At 42.9% G+C, this 20,950-nt stretch overlaps 1 protein-coding gene across 2 annotated transcripts; it reads right to left on the bottom strand.

Moving 5' to 3' along the window:
- Positions 1-1,696: 1,696 nt before the first annotated feature.
- PRKAR1A (protein kinase cAMP-dependent type I regulatory subunit alpha) lies at positions 1,697-20,266 on the bottom strand. 2 transcript variants are annotated; one of them, XM_082442935.1, is made up of 11 exons: positions 19,938-20,266; positions 16,578-16,757; positions 10,999-11,169; positions 10,090-10,181; positions 9,818-9,879; positions 8,939-8,985; positions 8,104-8,262; positions 6,735-6,795; positions 5,522-5,643; positions 4,516-4,597; positions 1,697-4,174 (listed from the first exon to the last, which is right to left on the bottom strand). In XM_082442935.1, exons 2-11 carry the CDS (start codon positions 16,749-16,751, stop codon positions 4,002-4,004), a joined length of 1,143 nt encoding a protein of 380 aa, XP_082299061.1. In that variant the 5' UTR covers positions 16,752-16,757; positions 19,938-20,266; the 3' UTR covers positions 1,697-4,001. The 2 variants fall into 2 exon arrangements, with proteins under 2 accessions (XP_082299061.1, XP_082299062.1); XM_082442936.1 differs by lacking the exon at positions 19,938-20,266 and adding an exon at positions 19,531-19,852.
- Positions 20,267-20,950: the final 684 nt, after the last annotated feature.

The raw sequence follows: 20,950 nt of genomic DNA, 5'->3' as shown, positions 1-20,950 counted from the left end.
CATCAGTTAGCATCCACTGCTGCTTCACGGACACTGAGCTCGGCCAACGGCGCTGCCGCTCACGCCTGAGAGAAGCTGGCTCACACACACCCCTCTAGAGACACGCCACAGCCTTCTCGCCCTCGGGACCCCAGCCAGGGCACGAGCACTCCCTGGGGGCCACTTTAAATAGAGAAATCACTAACAGGAAGTACAAAAATGCAAAAAAGTGGCACTAAATAGACAAAAACAAGGGCGCCTGATTTCAGCTGAAACTAGAAGGCAGAGTGGGCCTGGTCTGACCTCCGCCAGGCACCTGCGTGTCGGGAGACGCGGGCCCCTCTCCTCAAGTCCGGGAATGACTGTGACAGTGCCGGGAGTACTGATCTGGGGGGTTACAAATGAATTTCAGCAAGTACGCAAATTTGCAAAGTTCGCAAATACAGCATCCGTGAATAATGAGGACCAACTGTAACTGACTTTAAGGCTAACAAAGATGATAAAAAGCCCTCCATCTAGTGGTGGCTTAGAAAACCACAAAGCTACTTAAACTACACTGGCAGAGAGCTTTCGCAAAACGAAAAAATTCTGCTCATTAGTGGTCTGGGTTTTTAGGCAGCATCAGGATGAAGTCACAGCTCTGGACTTCTGTCAGTACACAAATTTCAACTTTATATGTACACAGTAACACTGACTGCTGTGTGAAATTCCTTAGGGTAAGAAGGGAGAGATTTACCATTCTCCCTTTTATGTTCTCCTCTCCACAGTCTTTACTGATGGCTATTATGATGGTGATTGACACACTGCTTCTCCATGTTGTTTTAGTTTTAGCCCATCTAGAAATACACTGCCAGGGCCTAACAAAAATACAAAAAGGGTTCAGCTGTTCATCTGTGGTTGGAGATAAAGCAATATTAAGAAAACTAACATCATACTACTTCAATTTTATACTGTCAATATTTAAGTCATCAAAAAACAAAAAGGGATTTCATATAAGCCAGTGTTTTAGAGGGAAAATTAAACTACAACCAGTACAGTCAACCCAGGAAAATTTTCTTCAATTGTATTGTGTTGTGACTCAAAAGGTTCCAACTCCAGCGGGTTGAGGGAGGGGATTACTGAATCTGGACAAAGTGCACGTGTTACAAAGCAGCACAACTTAAGCAATGTTCTAGGCAGTACAACATTATCTTCAACTTCACTGGATACAAAGAAATTAATTCCAATATGCGAATGAATTCAATTTAATCGTCCCCGCCTACGAAATCTGAGAAATAAATGTTAGAAATGACTTTATATGTATGCAAAATATAGAAGCATACCTAAATATATGAATGCACATATTAAATTTAAACCAAAGAGCATGCTGACCTAGAAATGACATTCCCCCATTGAGTCTGGGAAAGTTCTAAAGCCAGAGAACCAGTCTACCCTCAATAAAAAGGAAACCTTTGACTTTTGATTTACTCTTTTCCTTCCATTGCTCAGTACAGATCTGCTACATCTCAATTACCCTTAAAGTAAGGTTTTTAGATTCATTCTTTGACAAACTGAATTGGAAAACACTGAAAACAAACATATTATTCTTTCAAAACACCGATCCCCTAATTCACTTTCGATTTTCATTCGTGCCCACCAATTAGCAGCTTCGGGGGCTGCGGGGAGAGGGAAAAGAGAAGCAAAGGAGAAAGGGAAGAAAAACTGATTCGTTAGAGAATTAAATTATTTAATCTTTTTTATTACTTGACCTACCATTAAGACAATCTATAACAAAGAGAAGAGGGTATATCAGCACACACAGTATAATCAGGCTAGTGACCAGGAAACAATACAAAATGGTCCTTTGGCCACCTATGCTTTCTAGAGCAGTGGAGCTCATAAACCCACTCACCAAGCCCAGAAATAATGCCTTCTGAAGCCCTGAATATCCACTGAGACAAATGATGCCAATTGTGATTTCTCACATAGACTGCACAAAGATAAAGCTTTAAATGTGATCATTTTTAAATTCAGACTTAAATTTTCTTAGATTAAAAACTACAAAAGGGAGTAAACAGCAAAGCCAAATGACTTAAGAACAAAACTCATTTAGAAAGCATTGTTATGAATCTAAATATACATGAGCATGATTATATACATATATGAAGCTGCACATTTATGGCATTCTAAATAATTTAGTTAAGTACAGTTTTGGCATTTAAACAAAGATCAAATCAAGCTTTAAGCTAATAAGAACATAATTTTTATTTTTAATCTTTTAAATATAAAAAGCTAAACACAAAATACAGACCAGAAAATCCTCATTTAGTAAAGATCGTTTTGAAAAATAAAAAATTTGAAATAAGGTGGCTTTCTATCCCACACTAAAATGTAAATAAAATCTCTTTCCCAGATTTATACTCCAAACTTCGTAACAACCCAAAAGCTGTTCAAATCTATGAAAACAATTTACCATGACCAATTTAAACTACCTGGGAAAGGGGAAGGAGAGGGGATTAAAAATCAGAGCCAGATGCACACAGATGGAAAAAACGCAGTCACCCCCAGTATAACCCTGTATACTATATAAATCACAATGCAAATAAAAGTGCCTACATTATGGAACTGTGAAATTTTGTTTCAAAAAATAACAGTAATAAAAACAAACAGTCGGGTATCATTGGTGCACATGGAATAATGTAACAGCACATAACCTCGATAAGGCTGGAAAATACTGAAATACAGTTAAGACTCAAAACACATGTTTACACAAAAAAGTCTGCCAGAGAAGTAAGGTGGTAGATAGGAAAGCAGAACTTTTCAGTAGGATGGCCTTTTAGACCAGTTTGAAACACAGACACATCCTACCCCACCCCCCAAACCCACCATAAATTCTAGTTGATGTAAAAAGGGGAGGAAAGGTTAAAGCAAAGTAAAAAACCTCTTCCCACACCTCCCGCCCCAGGGAATTGAGTGGGGCAAAGCTCCCAACACTGAACTCTGTCCCCCTGCCGTTTCTCCCTTCAGCAAGCCCACCTCCATTTTCGGTTACGACATTCAGTCTGTCTATTCCCAGTAAATCCAATCTCCTGGAATCAGTGCTTAAAGACCATAAGAGATTATTATCCTGGACTCAACTGAAGGATATACATTAACCAAAACCTCTAAGTTAACAACCGAGAGTGCAGACTTCAAATTCTTATTCTCAATTCAGCATCTGATGATCAACATTTGGCACCAGCGGGGTAAATGAGGGTAGAATCAGAATCTGTGAGCTGAGGCAGATGCAGTTAAATCATTACCCAATATTTGCAGCTTATGATTTGGTGTGAACCTTAAAAGGCAGGTAGGTATAGATAGCCACACCTCAACATATTTTAGAATTGGAGAGGAAAATTAAGAACAAGATATAAACAAAACCAGGCAAAGTCGCTTGACAAATAAAAATTCTTGTTAAAAAGAAAAAGAACTGAACAGATCATTTCTACCTGATAATTAGCAAAAATGGGCATTTTTCCACCCTTAAACTAGTTTAAATACAGGCAGATGTCTTTCTACTATACTAAGATTTTTCTATATCTGTTTTTCCTAATCCTCAGAGCTTAATGAGAAATCGTTTATTCTATAAAGAAATATAGCATATATGGCCACAGTCTAGAATCTGCTTATGATAACAGGAAACTTCTGTCACTTGAAAGGCAATCTTGCACGGTTACATCATGACTCTACGGTAACTGACGTGGCGCACGGTCTGCCCTCACCAGGAAGCACGGCACGCGCGGCCCAGGGCGAACGCTAACACTGCACAGAGAGAAGCAGGAACAGCCAAGTCTCCACAGAACTCTTTCTATTTATTTACCTGTGTATGAGCCCTCAGTTAATGCTCCAAAATAAAAACGGTGCAATAAGAGCAACTTTGAACAGAAACCGACAAGAAGCTGCGATGCCAGTGGCCACGTGGCGCTGCAAAGAGGGGCCAGAGAGCAGTCTGCGTGGGGAAGCCTGGCCAGGGAGAGGCGGAAGGGAGGCACGGGAAGCGGCTTTCAGACGGACAGGGACACAAAACTGTTGTACTGCTGGATGTTCCGCTTGAGGATGTCCGAGCACGGGCCAAGAACACGTTCAAACCTCGGGCGGTCCAGCTTGACGCACTTCAGCGGGCCACGGGCAACCACGGTGGCGGCGCGAGGACGATTCATCAGCAGCGCGATTTCGCCTGGAGGAGGGGAAAGGGCTGAGGGTAGGCTAGCTCCCTCAGAAACGTCTTCTGAGGGGCGCCCTCCGGGGAGAAGAAAACCGTATTTTTCCTCCTAGTAACTCAGTACAGGCCACACTACATCTGCACCTCAGGAAAAAACCAACTGACAGATATGAGACAATCAATAACTTAATTAACTGAGTCAAGGTCAAAATCTCACACTACTTCTCTGAGAGCCGAAAAAGTAAAATAAAAAATAAAATTCAAGAGAAGAAAAGACAGGATTATGAAAGACTGTGATAGCTCACTGAGAAGTGACTTACAGAAACTATGTGTTTATTGTGAGGAAATCCACATACCAAAATAATCAGAAGGCCCCAATCTTCCCACTTCAACAAATTCTTCATTTTCTGAACGACGCTGCAGCACAGCGGCTGAACCCTATAACAAAATCACCAAAACGCAAAACGCATTAATACTTTCAAATCCTGGGTGGCATTTTAAATATCCCATGCAATTTTAGCTACTCTGCAAAAAAAAAAAAAAGGACTCAGCAGTTATTTCAAATCCTCTGCGTTCATGTGATAAAAGGTAATTGAAAAGAGTCACTACAGGCTTGATCCTTATTTACCCCAGCAGTTCCTGCTAGGAGATACTTCTCATCACGCTGAGGTACTTTGAGGGTTCAGACGCAGGTTAGCAAACTGCAGAAGGAGGGCCAATCCAAGCTCACTGCTTTTATAAATAAAATTTTATAGGAACAATACACCAATTCATTTAGATACTGTCCATGGCTGCTTTCCCACTATGACAAGAGTTGAGTCTGCAACAGAAACACTATGGCTCATAAATGCCTAAATTACTTACTGTCTGGCCCTTTACAGAAAGAGTTCCTTGACCCCTGGTTTAAACAACACCGATTAGCATCTACTGAGCCACATTCACAGCGAATCTGCTCTGTGGATCTCCTTGGCTGGCAAGAGTATCTGCTATACATTTCCATGGATTGTGACGATATAAAACATTGTAACATTTAGAATTTAAATACCTGCCTTTGATCCTTGTTTGCCAAATTAGCCCAAATGCATGATTTTAACAAGAACGGTGCAGTACATCACAGCCTGTGTGCTAAATGGCTGAGTTCTGTTTGGCTTCTGTGAGGAGAATTAATTCGAGTAGGTCAGAATTCGGCTATTACTTCATGCAAAGCCCTCATTTAAAATGTGGTGGCCTGGCCGAAAACCAAACAACAACATTTCAAAGGGAACGATCATTTTTAAATAAAACTGTTTATCTTAAGAATGGTAGCTGTAAATGAGAACTGGTGTCCCCCTTATTCCCCGCCTGGTGCTGCCCCATCTTTACCTCTAAAATAATGAAGAACTCATCTCCCGGCTCTCCCTGCACCACAATCTTCTGCCCGTCTTCAAACTGCACTGGTTCCAACGCATCAGCTACTGTGAGACGCTCCCACTTGTCCAGAGATTCTAAAAGGCAGGAATCAAAAGAATTTCTCTGCATTATTTGGTATTGCTAAAATTCTCAAAACAAAAGGTATAAAGAAGTCAACCAAAATACTCTAGTAGTGGCTCTAATCCAACATGGCACCTGTCTTCAACTACCTCTTGTCTCACCAAGATCCTCCTGTTACTTACAGATGACCCCAGAGCTTTCTTTCAGTAGCCCAGTGGCCAAGTTAACCTATACCAACTGCATCCGATGGTACAGGGATAAGAAAAATGTAATCGTTAAGTATTCCTAAAGACTGCCATCAATGCAAATCGAACCTACAATTACAGGACCCAAAGGTAATAGTTCCAGAGATTAAGAGAAATAATTTATCAATTTAAATCCTCAGTAGAATTTATTTACAAAACCAACAAGAGTAACTAGAAAATAACTTTTGTTCCCAAAGGCCAAACTAACACCCAAGACACTAAACAAATGTAACCATTCCAGAGAAAGGACAAATAAGGGCAAAAAAGTCAATTCACTATAACAAAGCAACGACTCAAGACTATATTACCTTATAAAAATCGCCATTTCCCCTCCCAATGAAGAACAGCTTGTAATAATGTCTCTAAGTCCACATAACAAAATATGTAGAAATGCCTCCAATTACCCTACTTTACTCTAAATTCCCCCACACTTCTAGCATTTTTTCAGAGAAAGCAAGCAAATGACACCTATTCCTTCTACAGCGGAAATGCATTCTTGGAAATACTCACTTTCCTGAACCAATAAACTCACTGATGGAGCAACAGAGAAACAAGTCCCGGGGGACTGACTGTGGGAGTCCACACGCAGGAGAACACTTCCAGTCCTCTGTCTCTCCAGGAGGAGTAAGTAACACTTACTTCTAAGTTAGAGGGCTGTCATATACTAGCAAATTAAACACACTTTAAAATTACTTCTAACTTAGTCAAACTTCAACTCTGCATTCCATGTGGCTTTTGTTACCATTAAAAAAAGAAAAAGAGTTGATAACTGGAGTAATCTTTATGAAATACAATCAGTTTCCTTAAGCATTACTAACACTTCAATTTAACAATTCTCCATGCAATCTTCCAAAACTTACCTAAAATAGACACTTTACTAAGAAACTCCTCATACATCTTGCGCTTTCTCAGCGTGCTTCCCTATAAATGAAAAAAGAAAGTGTAATTCACATAATGCTGTGGAGTAAGAAATACTGTTTCAAGTAAATGAACAATAACAACAGAGAAGTCAAAGCTTGCTGCTGCTGCTTGATACATGATTGTTTTCTTCCTGTTGAAGACGGTAAGCCCTCTGTTCAGTGCAATCAAAAGCTCTTAGTAACTTGCTCCTAAAAGAGACACCACGCATATGCCCAAAGAATTCACGAGTTAGTGAAATGTCAAAAAAGCAAACAATCAGTTCTCCAAAAAAAACAAAACAAAAACACAAAAACCCAAGTGATATATGTGACTACGGCTGAATTATTTCCAGCCCAGGGTCCTTTTCCACAACCCCGATCCTCCACAGAAGGAAGGATATCCAACTGCTGCCATATAAACAACACCCCACCCTGACAAAAAAAAGTGCCGTAACCCCAAACTAAACCAAAATGTCTTATCTGCAAGGTTTGCTAAATGTATCTGGGGGACAGAACGGGGGAAACACACAGTTCCTCTATAATAAACATCCCTTACACAGTAAATTGCCTTGGCAATTTATATACTTATAAATATGTATGTATAATACGTATTTATATTATTTAATATTTATTATATAATATGTATCTATTACATATACATAAGTATATACACAATAGATATACATATCTCCATCCCCCAGTACAGAAAATTTTCTAAGTACGTCCAACCGCGTACTGTCAAATAATCAGACATGTAATACATAAATTTAAGAAAGCCATTTAAAATGACTAATGCCATTTACTGGGACTTAAACACCCAAGCTACTCCATAAATTTGTCAGAAAGTTCTCATAGAGTCTAATTACAGCAGCAGAACGTTCCAATGGTTTTACTACTTCGTTTATTCCTTTACAGTGAGAGGGGACATGAAACCTGCATCACCGCTAACCTCCTTTCCATTTAGAGAAGCTGATCGCTTCTGAGTGGGCTTCAATAACGTCATGCACTCGGAAGCAGCACCTCTCAGGCCAACTGTAATGTGTAAAGATCAGCTAAGGGAAGATGCACTGACTGACGAATGGAGAGATTCCCAAACATAAGCTGACCACTGCGTATACACCACATTTGTTTCCCATGTTATTTCTGGCCAAAGCTTTGTTCTAAAAGATCACTGTCTCAAACGGTATAATGAATAATGCTAAGTTGGGCTTAATACAAGCGTTCAATCGTTAAAAGTAAGAAACATGCTCATTTTAATGTGGTGACACTGTTTAAACATTAGTTACACAGTCTGGACTGTGAGCCACACTCCAAAACCCATGTATCTTACCATAAGGATTCTTCTATAGCTGTCTCGGTCGATACCCCACAATTTCACATTTGTCTTTGCCTTGACAGTGGCTGCTCTAGGTGTTCCATAAATCAAAGCGAGTTCCCCAAAGCTCCCTCCTTCCCCAACACTGGTTGCCCACTCATTGTTGACATAGACCTAAAATACAAAAGCATTGTTTTTTTCTACATAGACAAATACGTAAGTATTAAAAACCTGCAAACCCTTTTAAGAGGTCAGAATCCTGAACTTTGTTTTAAAAAATAAAATGTGTTACATTTTCGGTACACAACGGAGCAAAACAGCTGACTTCTGACAATGAGTTAAGTAAGTTCAGAGTGTCTGTAGCTTACCTAGTTTAATTATCTGATAAGAAAAAGGTCCTCTGTAAGGATGACCAGGGCAAAAAAAGTGAACTAAGCATTAATATTAACTATATGTACTTACAGAGCACTGTGCCAGGCACCGGGCTAAGCAAGCATTTTACCTGCAGGAGGTGCCGAGTTTTCTAATAATCTTACGGGAGCAACAAGACTTCCAGAACCAAGAAAGCTGTACCAAGTCTCCCAGCTCATGACCGGTCCAGACTCTCCCTGACACCTGTCTTACTCCACAGCACACACACGCACCTTAACCACTAATCTGGCAAAAGTTCTGAACTGTAGGTCTAGCTGAAGAAATTACCTTTAGAAAGTATCTGTGTCAGTAAAATATTTGGCAAAAGGAATCGAACATACAAGGATGTAATAGCCCTTCAGAAACTCTTAGAAGCAATAAATATCAACAAGTTGACTTTTAAGATTATCAACATATTTTTGCAATTATTAAATCTTACATCCATCTCTCCTTGATCAATCACATAGAAGTTATCCCCTTCATCACCTAAAAGCGAGGAGAGTAAAAAAAGTTAGAAGCATATTAATTAAAGAAGCACAAATCAAACCAAATTAATGTAAAATAATGAACTTATGTTAGAGAGGTGTTGTGAGAGAAAAGAGTATATTACAAATTAACAGAACCTTTCAAGAAAAAAAATCCAGCAATTTATTTTAAAAGTCATAAAACTGATCGAGTTTTTAGTCATCTCGTGGTGAAGAATGCCTCTGAAAAAAAAAAAAAAAGCCACTTGTGTGTACAAAGACACTAAACACTACATCACCTATAACAAAACAAGAAACAACTCAAATAGTAAGCAACAAATATCAGATTGTCACTAAACAAGAAAATATCTGGATTATGAAGACCCATGAAAATATCGAGAGTAAATAAGAAAGGAAAAAAGAGAGGACACCAAGAGATGAGATCCATGTTACTTATACGTGGTCACAAAAGGCAAGCGTCAGTAGAAGGCACAGAACCTTATAAAGAGACGGGCTAGATGATGAAGAATATTAAGGGTTTTGCTTATTTTCTACTTTATTTTACTTTGTAAGTGGTTAATAATCAATATAAAGGATATATGAAATAAGTGAGGTTCTGGAACGCCATACAAAGTAAAAATGCATGAATTCCCTTTAACAGTTACCATAAACAAAACTATATCAGATGTTAGGGAAATATTAGTCCCTTAGGCAAAGTGTGCCTTTTAGCTCAGAAGATTTTAATTAAAAGAAATAAGAAAATCCAGTGGTATAACAGAAGGAAAATGGTAGGCTTAAAGAGGAAAACAAACTTCAATAATCATAGTGCGTGCCATAAAAGCAGCAACCCTTACCTTGCTGAATAACAGTCTCTCCAGCAATAAAGGAAACCGGAAACATGGCGTCAAAAATGTCACTGCAAGGGAGAGAAGGCCTCGCGTTACATTTCATGTGCTGCTTCTGTGGATTTCAAACATTAACCTTAGAGTTAAAGCTCCCAGATTTTCAGCCTGGATTGTTATCAGGTGAACAATTACTAAGAGCCTTAAAACTTGCAACAGTGATGAGACTAGTTTGGGACACCAGCTGTACTGGAAAAATAGTATAACAAAGTACCTGTACCTACCTTCTCTCATTATCATCAAGATGTGAAAACAGTACATTCTTTTCAATGGCTTTGGCCAAAGCAGCCATTGTCTTATAATCTTTTGGTATAACCTAAGAAAGAACAGAAAGGCAAAATGACAATTCCATAAAGCAAGACCACTTCATGCTTGCAACCTAAATTACAATGAAATGTCAAGCTACATCATGGTATTTAAACAAAGCTGCCCTGAGTGAAACATTTTCAACACAACACTCTCACACTGTCTTCGATCCACAAAGTACTCAACAAATATTGACTCAATAATCCCCTTTGCCTACATCTAGGCCTGTATTTAAAGGCTAGTATTTGGTTCCTAGTCAACAACTAAAGGAACAGACCAAAATCACCTTGCCCAAGGTGATTAGTGAGGCAAAACTAAGCATTTTATGACAACTGGTCATTTTCTAAACTGTGATCACGTACTGTTAGTCTCACAACCTCTTGCGAGCACAATTCTCTTCCCCCTTCAGGCTAACAGCATAACTCGAAATGGCAGACTGGCTCTAACAGCCAACTGAGACAAATGACGCTTGTGGGGTAAAAGGTTAAAAGCCACAACATGAATTACAGGATGTCAAGAAACTGACACCATGATTCAAGAGAAAAAGGAGTACTGCCTGCTCTTCTACTGCAAAACAACAACATGCAAAAGAAAACCCCCAAAACTCACTTATGCACTGTTTTATAATTACTGTTAGTTATTTCCTCTGATGGCATGTTGTTGCAGAAACCTGCTCCCCAAGTACCCAGGAACTGTCCAGGACAGAGTACGACCCATCCTGTCTGTGTTTTGCTCCTCGAAACAGTGCACGCAGTCGTCAGAGGAGACTGGATGGCTACCACGTGGGTCCCAAAGCCGTTTCCTCAGTGATCAGCTATCAAAACTACCTTCCTAACGTAGGACGCGGCATCTTCCTCCGTGTAGACCTCGGCACTGATGGCACCTCGTCGCCTCCGGCCCTTTACCACCGGGTTGGGTGGCGGGGGAGAGATTTCATCCTCCCTCGAGTCTGCACGGGAGCTTGCTTTCTGCAGATTCTGGATCTGTTTTGCCTCCTCCTGAAAAAAAAAAAATTATAAGTTTATAAAATGAGACCCTTCAGCATGGTATTCTTCAGCTGGTATTCTCATACTCCAATGACGGTCCTTCTCAGTCACTTCAGATCTCTCCCTCTATTACCAAGGTGAAAGTTAAGGGGCAAAGGTCAATTACAAATGGGGGGGGCGGGAATGGAGAGTCAAGCTTGAAAAGAAATACTCTGAAAGGACTTTACTGTTTCTCAGAGGGTAACAGATGCTATATTTATTAATGAACAAAAGCCACTGGTACAGGGCACGTAACATGCAAATAAAAAATTATATACTCATTATGATAATATACCGACAATGATTTGTAATGCACTCAACAGTAACGAACTGCAAAACAAAAGGCTGGGAAATTAGTGTGAGATCCCTGCCCTGTCCAAGAATGCCATCTAGGAATAATCACTCAGGCATAGCAAAGTGATAGAAGAATGTCTAGATCACTGGGTTACTCCATTAATTCGATATGTATTCTCCGGATCTGCCACGCCAAGTCTACACTAGGCAAGGGGAATATAAAAACCAATAGGAGGGCTCCCTGGTGGCGCAGTGGTTAAGAATCCTCCCGCCAATGCAGGAGACACGGGTTCGAGCCCTGGTCCGGGAAGATCCCACATGCCGCGGAGCAACTAGGCCCGTGCGCCACAACTACTGAGCCTGCGCTCTAGAGCCTTCGAGCCACAGCTACTGAAGCCCATGCGCCTAGAGCCCGGGCTCCGGAACAACAGAAGTCGCCACAATGAGAAGCCCGCGCACAGCAATGAAGACCCAACGAAGCCATAGATAAATAAATACATAAATTTATTAAAAAAAAACAAAAAACCAATAGGAGAGAGTCCTGAGCCTGTGGAGCTCATATTCTAGCTGGAGTCTCAGGTATAAACAGATCATAAAACGTGACGGCAACCTAGAATTTAACTAAGACCGGCTGCAACAATACTTCTCCTAACAGAGCTGGAAGCATTCTTTATGGTCAAGGTTGACACTTGAAGTTAAAACAAAAAAAAGTTTACCCACTTTTAAAAACTTATTAAACCAATCCGTTTAAAAGTGATATCAACTACTTAACGTTCTTATTTTTCAGATCTAGGGCCTTAAAAAGAAATTCCTCTCAGGTCTTCAGTAAAGAATGAGTTATGCCTGACGTAAAATCAGAATGAAAAAAGCCAAGAATGGTGAGCTATTTACATTCTCATTCATCTGACTCACTCTCCATTATTTTTCTAAGCCGTCTTTCAAATTCTAAATGAACTCAGCATTTACTATTTCTGAAAATTTTTTGATAAAAAAGAAACTAAGGAGCTGCCTACTTTTTCTCCTGCATGGTACTCGGCTCTGCATTTGGCATCAAGACAAATAAAAGAACATACAAACGCAGCAAGAAAAGTCTAGAATGATAACAATCAAGGCATTAATAGTGTTTATCTCTATTACAGACTCATGGTTGATTTTTATTTTTTTATTTTTTGGAGGGAGGAATTGGCTTTATTTTTCTCATTTCTCTAGATTTTCTAATTTTCAATTAAAAACACAGTAAGAAAAGCCTATAACAAAAACGACTTTAATATATTTGCATATTTAGTTACAAATGCACTTACCTGTTGACCAAATAATCCAGTAAGTCTACTGCCAGGAATTTATTCTAAAATATGCATGTGTGTGAAATGACAGATATACAAAGTTATTTATTATATCATTGCTTTTAATAGTAAAACACTGGAAACCACCAAAACGGTCGTCAACATGGTGATTAAATAAACTGTAGTACATCCATACAATGGAATACCACGCACATGCTGGATAAGAATGTGCTGGATACGAATCTGTAAGTGCCCATATATTGTCCCTGGAACACAGGCTGCACTCTAGGAAGACAACGAAGTGGGAAAAAGACTTTTTATTGTCATATCCTTTTGCACCTGCAGAATTTTGAACCATGTGCAAATATAGAACCATTTTTTTAAAAAATACATTTTTAAAGAAAACCCACTTCATTTTCATTCTGGTAATTCCAGTAAACAGGTAAGGTTTTCCCATTCCATATTAACAGAGAACTTTAAAACTCAAGTCTCCCCAAAGTCTAAAGTTCAAGGGTATAAATGAAAACACAAATTCTACCCCCAAAATCTGTCACTGATATTTCACAAAAATTTCATGTAAAGTTTCACAAGTAGTATCTCATTTGGAACTGTCTTGTAACTGAATTTTTAAGACAATTTTGAAGTACCAAAAGCATTTTGATTTTAACACTGTTCCATGGGTTTTCATCTTTAATAGCAATCAGCTAGAACCTAATCCTGATGACTCAGAGCCATTACTGAGATCACCGATTTCTATTATACATTTTTACGCCCTTTTTCTTGCTGTTGTCATTCATTCTTCGGTCAGTCTCCTCCCTCCTCAGTTCTCTCACTTATTAAAACAAGAACAGACAAAAGAACCCCTCCCAGTCCACTTACTGTCAACACATCCTCGAGTATTTAGCTCCGATGCTGTGCCCACCGCTTACTTGATATGCTTTCAACCATCGCTATTCGTCCCCTCCCTGCCCCTGCCGTTCCATTCTTCCCTGTAGGGGAAGTACACGTCCCGTCGTCCCGCGGACTTGGGGCTTGGCATGTGGCTTGATTCGCCACACCATGTCCTCTTGTAAGATCTGACCCCGGCCCCTGCGGCATCTGACCCCCCTCTGCCTTGAGAACAGCGTGCTTTACATATGGCGGCTCCTTCCACTCGACCCCAGGACAAGACACATGGAGCCAAGGAGAGAAGATGGGCTGAGCCCACAAGAGCTGCACATGACCAAGAAATCAGGACTTTGGTAATAAACGACTGAAATCTGGGGGTCGTACGGTACTGCAACATAAAGCTACTACCCTGTATGACCACAGCCACGTTACCTGATTTCTCTCAGTTTTACCTGCTACCTCTGTAAAATGGTGATGACCATCAACCTCACACAACTGGAATAATGAGTATGTGTGCAGGTGTGTAAAGTGCTCACACGGTACCTGGCACACAGAAGACACTCCATGGTCGGAGCTATTGAAATTCCTCTGATCTATCAGACAGGGAGCTTCTAATAAATATATGCAGAAAAGAGGCTTCAAATTACAGGTAACAGTCTGAAATAAAACGCAGAAGCTTTCAATGGAGTTTTTTGGTGCATTTGTTTTTGAGCAGTTGAGGGTAGCAGAAACATGACCCCTGGTTAACACAGGCAAAGAGGTGACAAGAGTGTGACCATATTTTCACACATATAACCTAACACCTAATGCACAGAACAATGACCTGCTGAAAAGTCGAAAACCTAGTTACTTCAAAGTCCAGATATTTACATTCAACCCTGGCTAAAGGAATGTATGCAAGTGAACAAAGATCCTTGAATTATAGGAAAAAGTGTCAAGCTGTGACTTTTATTAAAAGGCAAAGAAGCCGGGCTTCCCTGGTGGTGCAGTGGTTGGGAGTCTTCCTGCCAATGCGGGGGACACGGGTTCGAGCTCTGGTCTGGGAAGATCCCACATGCCGCGGAGCAACTAGGCCCGTGAGCCACGACTACTGAGCCTGCGCGTCTGGAGCCTGTGCTCCGCAACAAGAGAGGCCACGATAGTGAGAGGCCCGCGCACCGCGATGAAGAGTGGCCCCCGCTCGCCGCAACTAGAGAAAGCCCTCGCACAGAAACGAAGACCCAACACAGCCATAAATAAATACATAAATAAATAAATAAAAGGCAAAGAAGCCAACACACATTAAATTAAAAAATCCCACGTGCAAAGAAACTACTTTAATGATCATTTCTTGTCTTCCCCTTGGTCAGTGCTTCAACAGGGCCATGAGAGCACAGGCTCTGAAATGAGCGCCACACACTCAACACTCTCTATAAAAAGACACGCCCTTCACGTCTCACCAACCTCACCCCTCATCAGACGGCTTCTACTGATGTCCAGAGGGAAGCGGGATCCCCTTACAGTGACCAATTTCAGAACAAGGCCTCCAGCAACACGCTTCACTTCAAAACAGGGAAGGCCCACAGCAGCCTGGCGCTACAGTATTTCACTATCAGGAAACTGCTTAAATGAGAGAAAACCAGACTTTCTACCACAATTCCAAGACAGCAAGGCTACATTCACCGGGACTGGTTAGTTTTTTGTTGTTGTTGTTTTTGATTAATCTAATCATGGTACTAGACACCAATTTCAACAAACAGCTTTTCAAGAAAACAGTAGAAAATTCCTGATCACTGAGCCACCCAAACATTTTTTAAATATTAGTAAAACAGACTCTTTTACTAGTAAGTTATGCTGGTTAAGAAACTGTCCAAACCAGTGGGATACATTACAAATATTTCTGCAATACAATTAGATAATTAACAATCATATACCTAAGAAAATGCCTCCCAACTGGTTCACAATCATTACGAACCACATCAAAACTTCAATATGCTTAAGAAAACCTGTAAATTTATCTCGCTGAATTTCAGAAGTAAACCAAACTACTCAAAACATTTAACAATCCAAACTTTCTCATTCATCATTTTTTGAGGGAAGTGAACTGAAGCATCGACCTTGATGAAAAATGATCATTTTGCTTAGAAAAGCACACACCACATGCTTAGGTCCCACTGACATACACAGAATGAGGGTGAACAACGACGACTAAGAACTGCACTAATTTTTTTTCAAGAGGAAACAAGTCCTGACCAAAACTGTGAAGTAAAATTCTGACAACCATCAATCTTGATCTCTCTGCTCTAGAGTCGACTCACCTGAGACATATTCTACAGTAAAACACACTTCACTAATTCAGAGTTTCTGAAATTTCAGTCACAAGCTAGACTCAACTGTTTCATTACAGTGATTCCAAAAGGTGGGATAAAACTTACAAGTTCACTTGCTTTGCTGAATAAAAAAGCATTAAATGCTTTCAAGTACTGTAGAATTTCTCACTTCATACCACTGCTGTACTACTTTTAAAAAATTTTTACTGGAGTATAGCTGATTTACAACGTTGTGTTAGTTTCTGCGGTACAGTGCCGCACTACTTCTGATCAACTGTATCTAGTCAGTTATTTCATTTAGTCAGTTTTATGTACTAATTTAAATAGTTACAAGGAACTATGTTTGGAAAAAGAAAACCTGTTAGCCAAGTAAACTCAGCATACAGATTGGTTTTGATAAACTCTACTGATTACAAAGTTAAAAATTACTTCAAGTGTGTTAACTACATTTCTTTTCTGAAGTTCTATTTTAGATGATGATGATGATGATCAATTATTATTTGGTCAGAATTCCTTTTCTTCCAAAGGATACAAATCAGTGACACGCTACGGCATCCCCTTTAACAATCGTCAGGGTGAGCTCATGCTCTGCCCCATTTATTTTTACCTTCTCCAGCCTCTCAAAGTATTCCCTGAGGAACGCCATGGGCCTCTCGGGCCGCGCGGTGCACAGCTGCACGATGGAGTCCTTGAGCAGGGCCTGGATGTTGTGCTTCTGCACGTACAGCTCGCATTCCCGGAGGCTGCGCTCCTCCTCGCTGGCGGTGCTGCCAGACGCCATGGCTCGCTGTGGGGAAAACACACAGATGCTTGTGAAAACTGTTTACAAAGAGCAAATGTCAATCTGGCCTTTGACCTAACAAATTCACTAGGCAACTGATTCACAAGGATTTCTTTCTAAGTAGATTTTTTTTTAAAACAGGGAGGTGAGGCCTAGGGAGTAAAGTATGTACAGAAATAGCATTCTCTCAAAGTCGTGTTTCATGGAGGTCCTGCTGCACAGGATCTAGGCTCTGCAGGCAGCAACAGTGAGAAGAACCTCAGCTCCCGGGAGGAAGTATGAGCCACTTATCCCCAGCAGAGGCGGGGTGCTGAGGAGTCAGGCCCTTAAGGGAATTTCATTCAATTCTCCTCCTACAAAAGAAATCATGATGCCGTGCGAAGTGTGTACATGGCAAACGGGACAAAGAATTACAAGGGCACACAAGTCAGCTCTAAGTGAAAGCAAGAAAGCACAAGACAGAACATCTGACATTCCCTATACGTAACCCGGATCCCAGGGGAGTGTCCTAATCTCACCCAGCAAACCACTGGAGCAAAGGCTCTGGTTAGCCAACTACTAGCGCAATCAACATTTTTTAAAACACAAAAGAAACCCCAGATGAGTTATAAAAGCAACTTTTAATCCTAGACTCTTTTTACCAGATTCCAGCTCTAGATGATAACACACTTACCCACTAGTAAGAGGGCAAATCCTTAATAGAAAAAAACAAAAACAAAAACCACATAAATGAAAAAACACCTTACCAAGTAAACGATAAAAGATTTGGACAGGAAAAAAAACATTTTATTCATCTGGACAGGAAAATGTTGAAACATTAAGTTTTAAACTCACATGAAGACTCAATAGATAAAACTGCATTTAGTGAATTTTAGACGGTTCAAACTACCTCGATGTGAAGTAAAATAAACAAATATAAGAATGGGCAGCTAACCTTATCCTGGAATTAAAAGCTTACTAATTTAACAAAAGAGCCATAAACTGTTTTCCTTTCAACTCCTAATTATTAAGTAATTAAGATTAGAAGATAAAAGTGAGGTCTCCTCCACTTTGCAACTAAATTCAATACTAATTGGTCTTTTCCAAATATAATGCACACAAAACCACTGAGATGACACTGTAAATTTCAAAGGAGAAAGAATCAGCAGAGTAAAGAGCTACGTGCTGTTAGGCATCTTGTTTTGACAACTTTCATGGTAAGGGTCAATAACGAGTAAACTAATTAACAGACCATGAGAAAGTCTGTAGCTCCCTGACAAGCACGTAAATTAGAGGCCACAGAAAAAGACTCATGCTGCTACTTCAGAAATAAACACTCTAATACAAACACAAAAAACAAAACAAAACAAACACAAAAAAACACGTTACTTTCGGATAGATTTACACCAGCCTCTTTTCCAGCTCAGACAACCACATGAACTGAGAATCCACTTCAGTAGGATTTTCTGCATTTGAAAAAATACTGGACTGAAAGCCACCGAGAACAATGATCAATCAGATCTTTTTATGCTTCAAAACATTCAGAGCCATCTCAGGAATATCAATACATGTATTCAACTGATCAGAGAAATCATTCGAAGATCAGGTCTGTGGTAGAAATGCGAGAACTGGGGCTAAGCGGTGAGACTGGTTTGTTGTTTGCAACAATGTATTTAAAACACCGAAAGGAGGACAACGGAAATAAGGTAGCATATTAACATAAACGCCCCAGGACTGGCGCAGTCAGGTCACCGTGTACACCCCGGAATATCCGTATTTCACAGTCTAAATTTTTTAATCGAATATACCTAGATTAAACCCGTCCTCGTACTTGGTAGTAAAAGCTTAACAATTTAGCTCCCCCCGCCCCCAATTATTTAACTGCTGCAAAACGTACACTGCATTGCCTCTCCTCCTAAGAAAACACTGAGATTCTTTCTTTCGGAAAGTCGGTTGTGACACAATTCCGTTTCAAAGGGATCACATGCGAGGCGCTATGTCAGACACCTTGAGAAACTCGCGGATTCAGGCCGCAGACCCTCACACCAGCCAGGAGCCCTTCCTGGGGGTCATCCTCGGAGCACCGAGAAGACCCATCTCTCGCGCATCCCTCCGGCGGTGACGCCGTTCGGCGTCGCGCCTGCACTGAGCTGCCGGGGGGGGGGCGGGTCACAGGTACCGCGCACGTTTCGGGGGCAAGGACACGGAAGTGCCCTTCACTCCACTTAGGCCACAGTCACGGCCACGAGCGGAAGGGAGGCCCATCCTGCATCCCGCTCTGGTCGGAAGGCCAAGGGGAGACCTGGGGGGCGGGGACCGGAAAAGGGGGGCAGGGGAGAGGGGACAGAAAGCCACGGAGCGGCCGGGCGACGACCACCGCGGGGGCGGGGCGACAATCCCGGGAAGGAAGGGGAAGCGCCCGCGGGAGAGGCCGGGGAGGAGGCCGGACGGAGGAAAACGAGGACCGCCGGGTCCCCGGAGCAGCCGGAAAGGCCGGGGGGCGATGGCGGATTCCGGGGACATCTCGCCACCGTCCTTCAGGAGATGCGGGAGGGCGAGCGGGGAGGCCGCGGGGGCGGGGCGGCCGGAGCGGGCCCGGGGGGTCCGGGGGGCGCAGACCCGGGCCGGGGAGCGAGGCACGCGGGAGGCCCTCTGGAGGCGCCGGGCCGGGAGACGCAGGGGGTGCGGCCGTCCCCCGCAGGTCGCTCCCCGCGACGCCATCTTGGATCGGCCCGGCGCCCCCAAACGGGCGGCTGGCGGCGAAGCTGGGCGCGCGGGGGCCCCCGCCGAGGCCTCTCACCTGCGGGCGGACGGCGGCGGGCTCGGACTGCGGTCGAGGCGGCGGCCGGCGGAGCTACCTCAGCGCTCCCCTCCCAGCTTGGATGCACTCGGCTACAGCTGCTCCGCGGCGGCTCCACCGGAAACGGCCGCGCCGCAGCCAATCAGCGCCCGGCTGCTGACGTCAATGCGCCTCGCTCTGGCCAGAGCCGTCGCCTTGGCAACCTTAAAGGGGCAGCGGCCCCGGGTCCTCCGCCGCCACTCGTTGAAGGACCCTCGCCCCTCCTCCGCCTAGAATGGTCCCCCTTCTACTCTTCTTTCCGTCCTGCCTCGTCCCTCGTCCGCAGCCCTCCTCGCGCTTGCCTCTGGTCTTCTCCTCACTGTCTCTAGCCCGGGGCTTCCCTCCTCTGTACACCTGCCGCCCCTTACCTGTTCCAGTCTGGACGCCACAGGTCCTCTTTTTTCTCTCTGCTGCTCTTCGCTCGCTCTCCGCGCGGCTGTGGGCAGCTCCCCTCTCTCCTCCTCTCCTCTCTTCTCCCCACCCTCACTCCCACCTCCCTCGCCGCCTCCGCCTTTTCTCCCTGCCTTCAACCCCCGCCCCCCACCCAGGCCGACCCACGTGGGGCGTCTCGGATGACAGGTGGGCGACTCCGCCCCGCAGCCCCGGCCGGAGGGGGACGCGGGGCCGGGGAGGGGGAATTCCTGCCGCTTCCAAGCCCCGGAGGAGGTGGTGGATCCGCGGCAGCTGCACCAGGGGCCGAGCGCGGGCGGATCCCGGGATGCGCACGCCCGCCGCGTATCCTGTGCTCGGCCAGCGCCGCGGCCTCCGGGCCGCCATCCGGTCCAGGAAATCCGAGCCCTGCCAAGTGTCTGCTTGGCCAAGCGGGCCGCTCTCCCCTTCGGGGGTGCTGTCGCCAAGTGGAGGCCACACAGTCCTAATGGGCACAAAATGCTGGAAAGGACTTTGTCGGAGTCCAAGAGAGGCCTGAGTCCTTCTAGCTCCTGAAATGCCCCCATCCTCGCCCCGACCCCGCATAATGAGAAGTACAAAACGTGCAGGTGGGCACAGACCGAGAAATCTCAACCGCCTGTAAAAACTGCCCTCATCGGGGATGATGGAGGGGAGGGCGGGGCAGCGACTTCTTTACTGCTTCAGCCATTTTTTTTCCCATGCAAGTGTCCGCCCGTGGAAGAGGAAAGGGGATGGGAGGCAGGGGACGCTTTCGGACATATGACGTCGCTAAATGAATAAAGAAGGCCCTTGGAACACACGTATCTTTGTGTCTGGCTGGTACCTGTTGTACCCTTGGGGTATATAGCTCTAGGGCTGTATGTGTAAAATACACAATGGATTTAACGCATAATACAAATAATATATAAATACCTCTAATAATTTTTATACTGATTCCAGGCCGAAACCGTAATATTTTGGATATATTCGG

The sequence above is a fragment of the Balaenoptera physalus genome (genome assembly GCF_965194825.1).
Source record: "Balaenoptera physalus genome assembly, chromosome: 20".
Taxonomy (NCBI): domain Eukaryota; kingdom Metazoa; phylum Chordata; class Mammalia; order Artiodactyla; family Balaenopteridae; genus Balaenoptera; species Balaenoptera physalus.
This window is presented reverse-complemented; position numbering and strand designations above follow the sequence as displayed.

Bases quoted from the DNA above. Each gene is read 5' to 3' on its own strand.
- PRKAR1A (XM_082442935.1), bottom strand. From the start codon at position 16,751: ATGGCGTCTGGCAGCACCGCCAGCGAGGAGGAGCGCAGCCTCCGGGAA. The intron at 9,880-10,089 runs GTAGGTACAGGT...TCTCCCTTGCAG, and splicing joins CTTGATGATAATGAGAGAAG to TGACATTTTTGACGCCATGT. The intron at 4,175-4,515 runs GTATGTGGATTT...CCCCTCCTCCAG, and splicing joins GGGGCCTTCTGATTATTTTG to GCGAAATCGCGCTGCTGATG.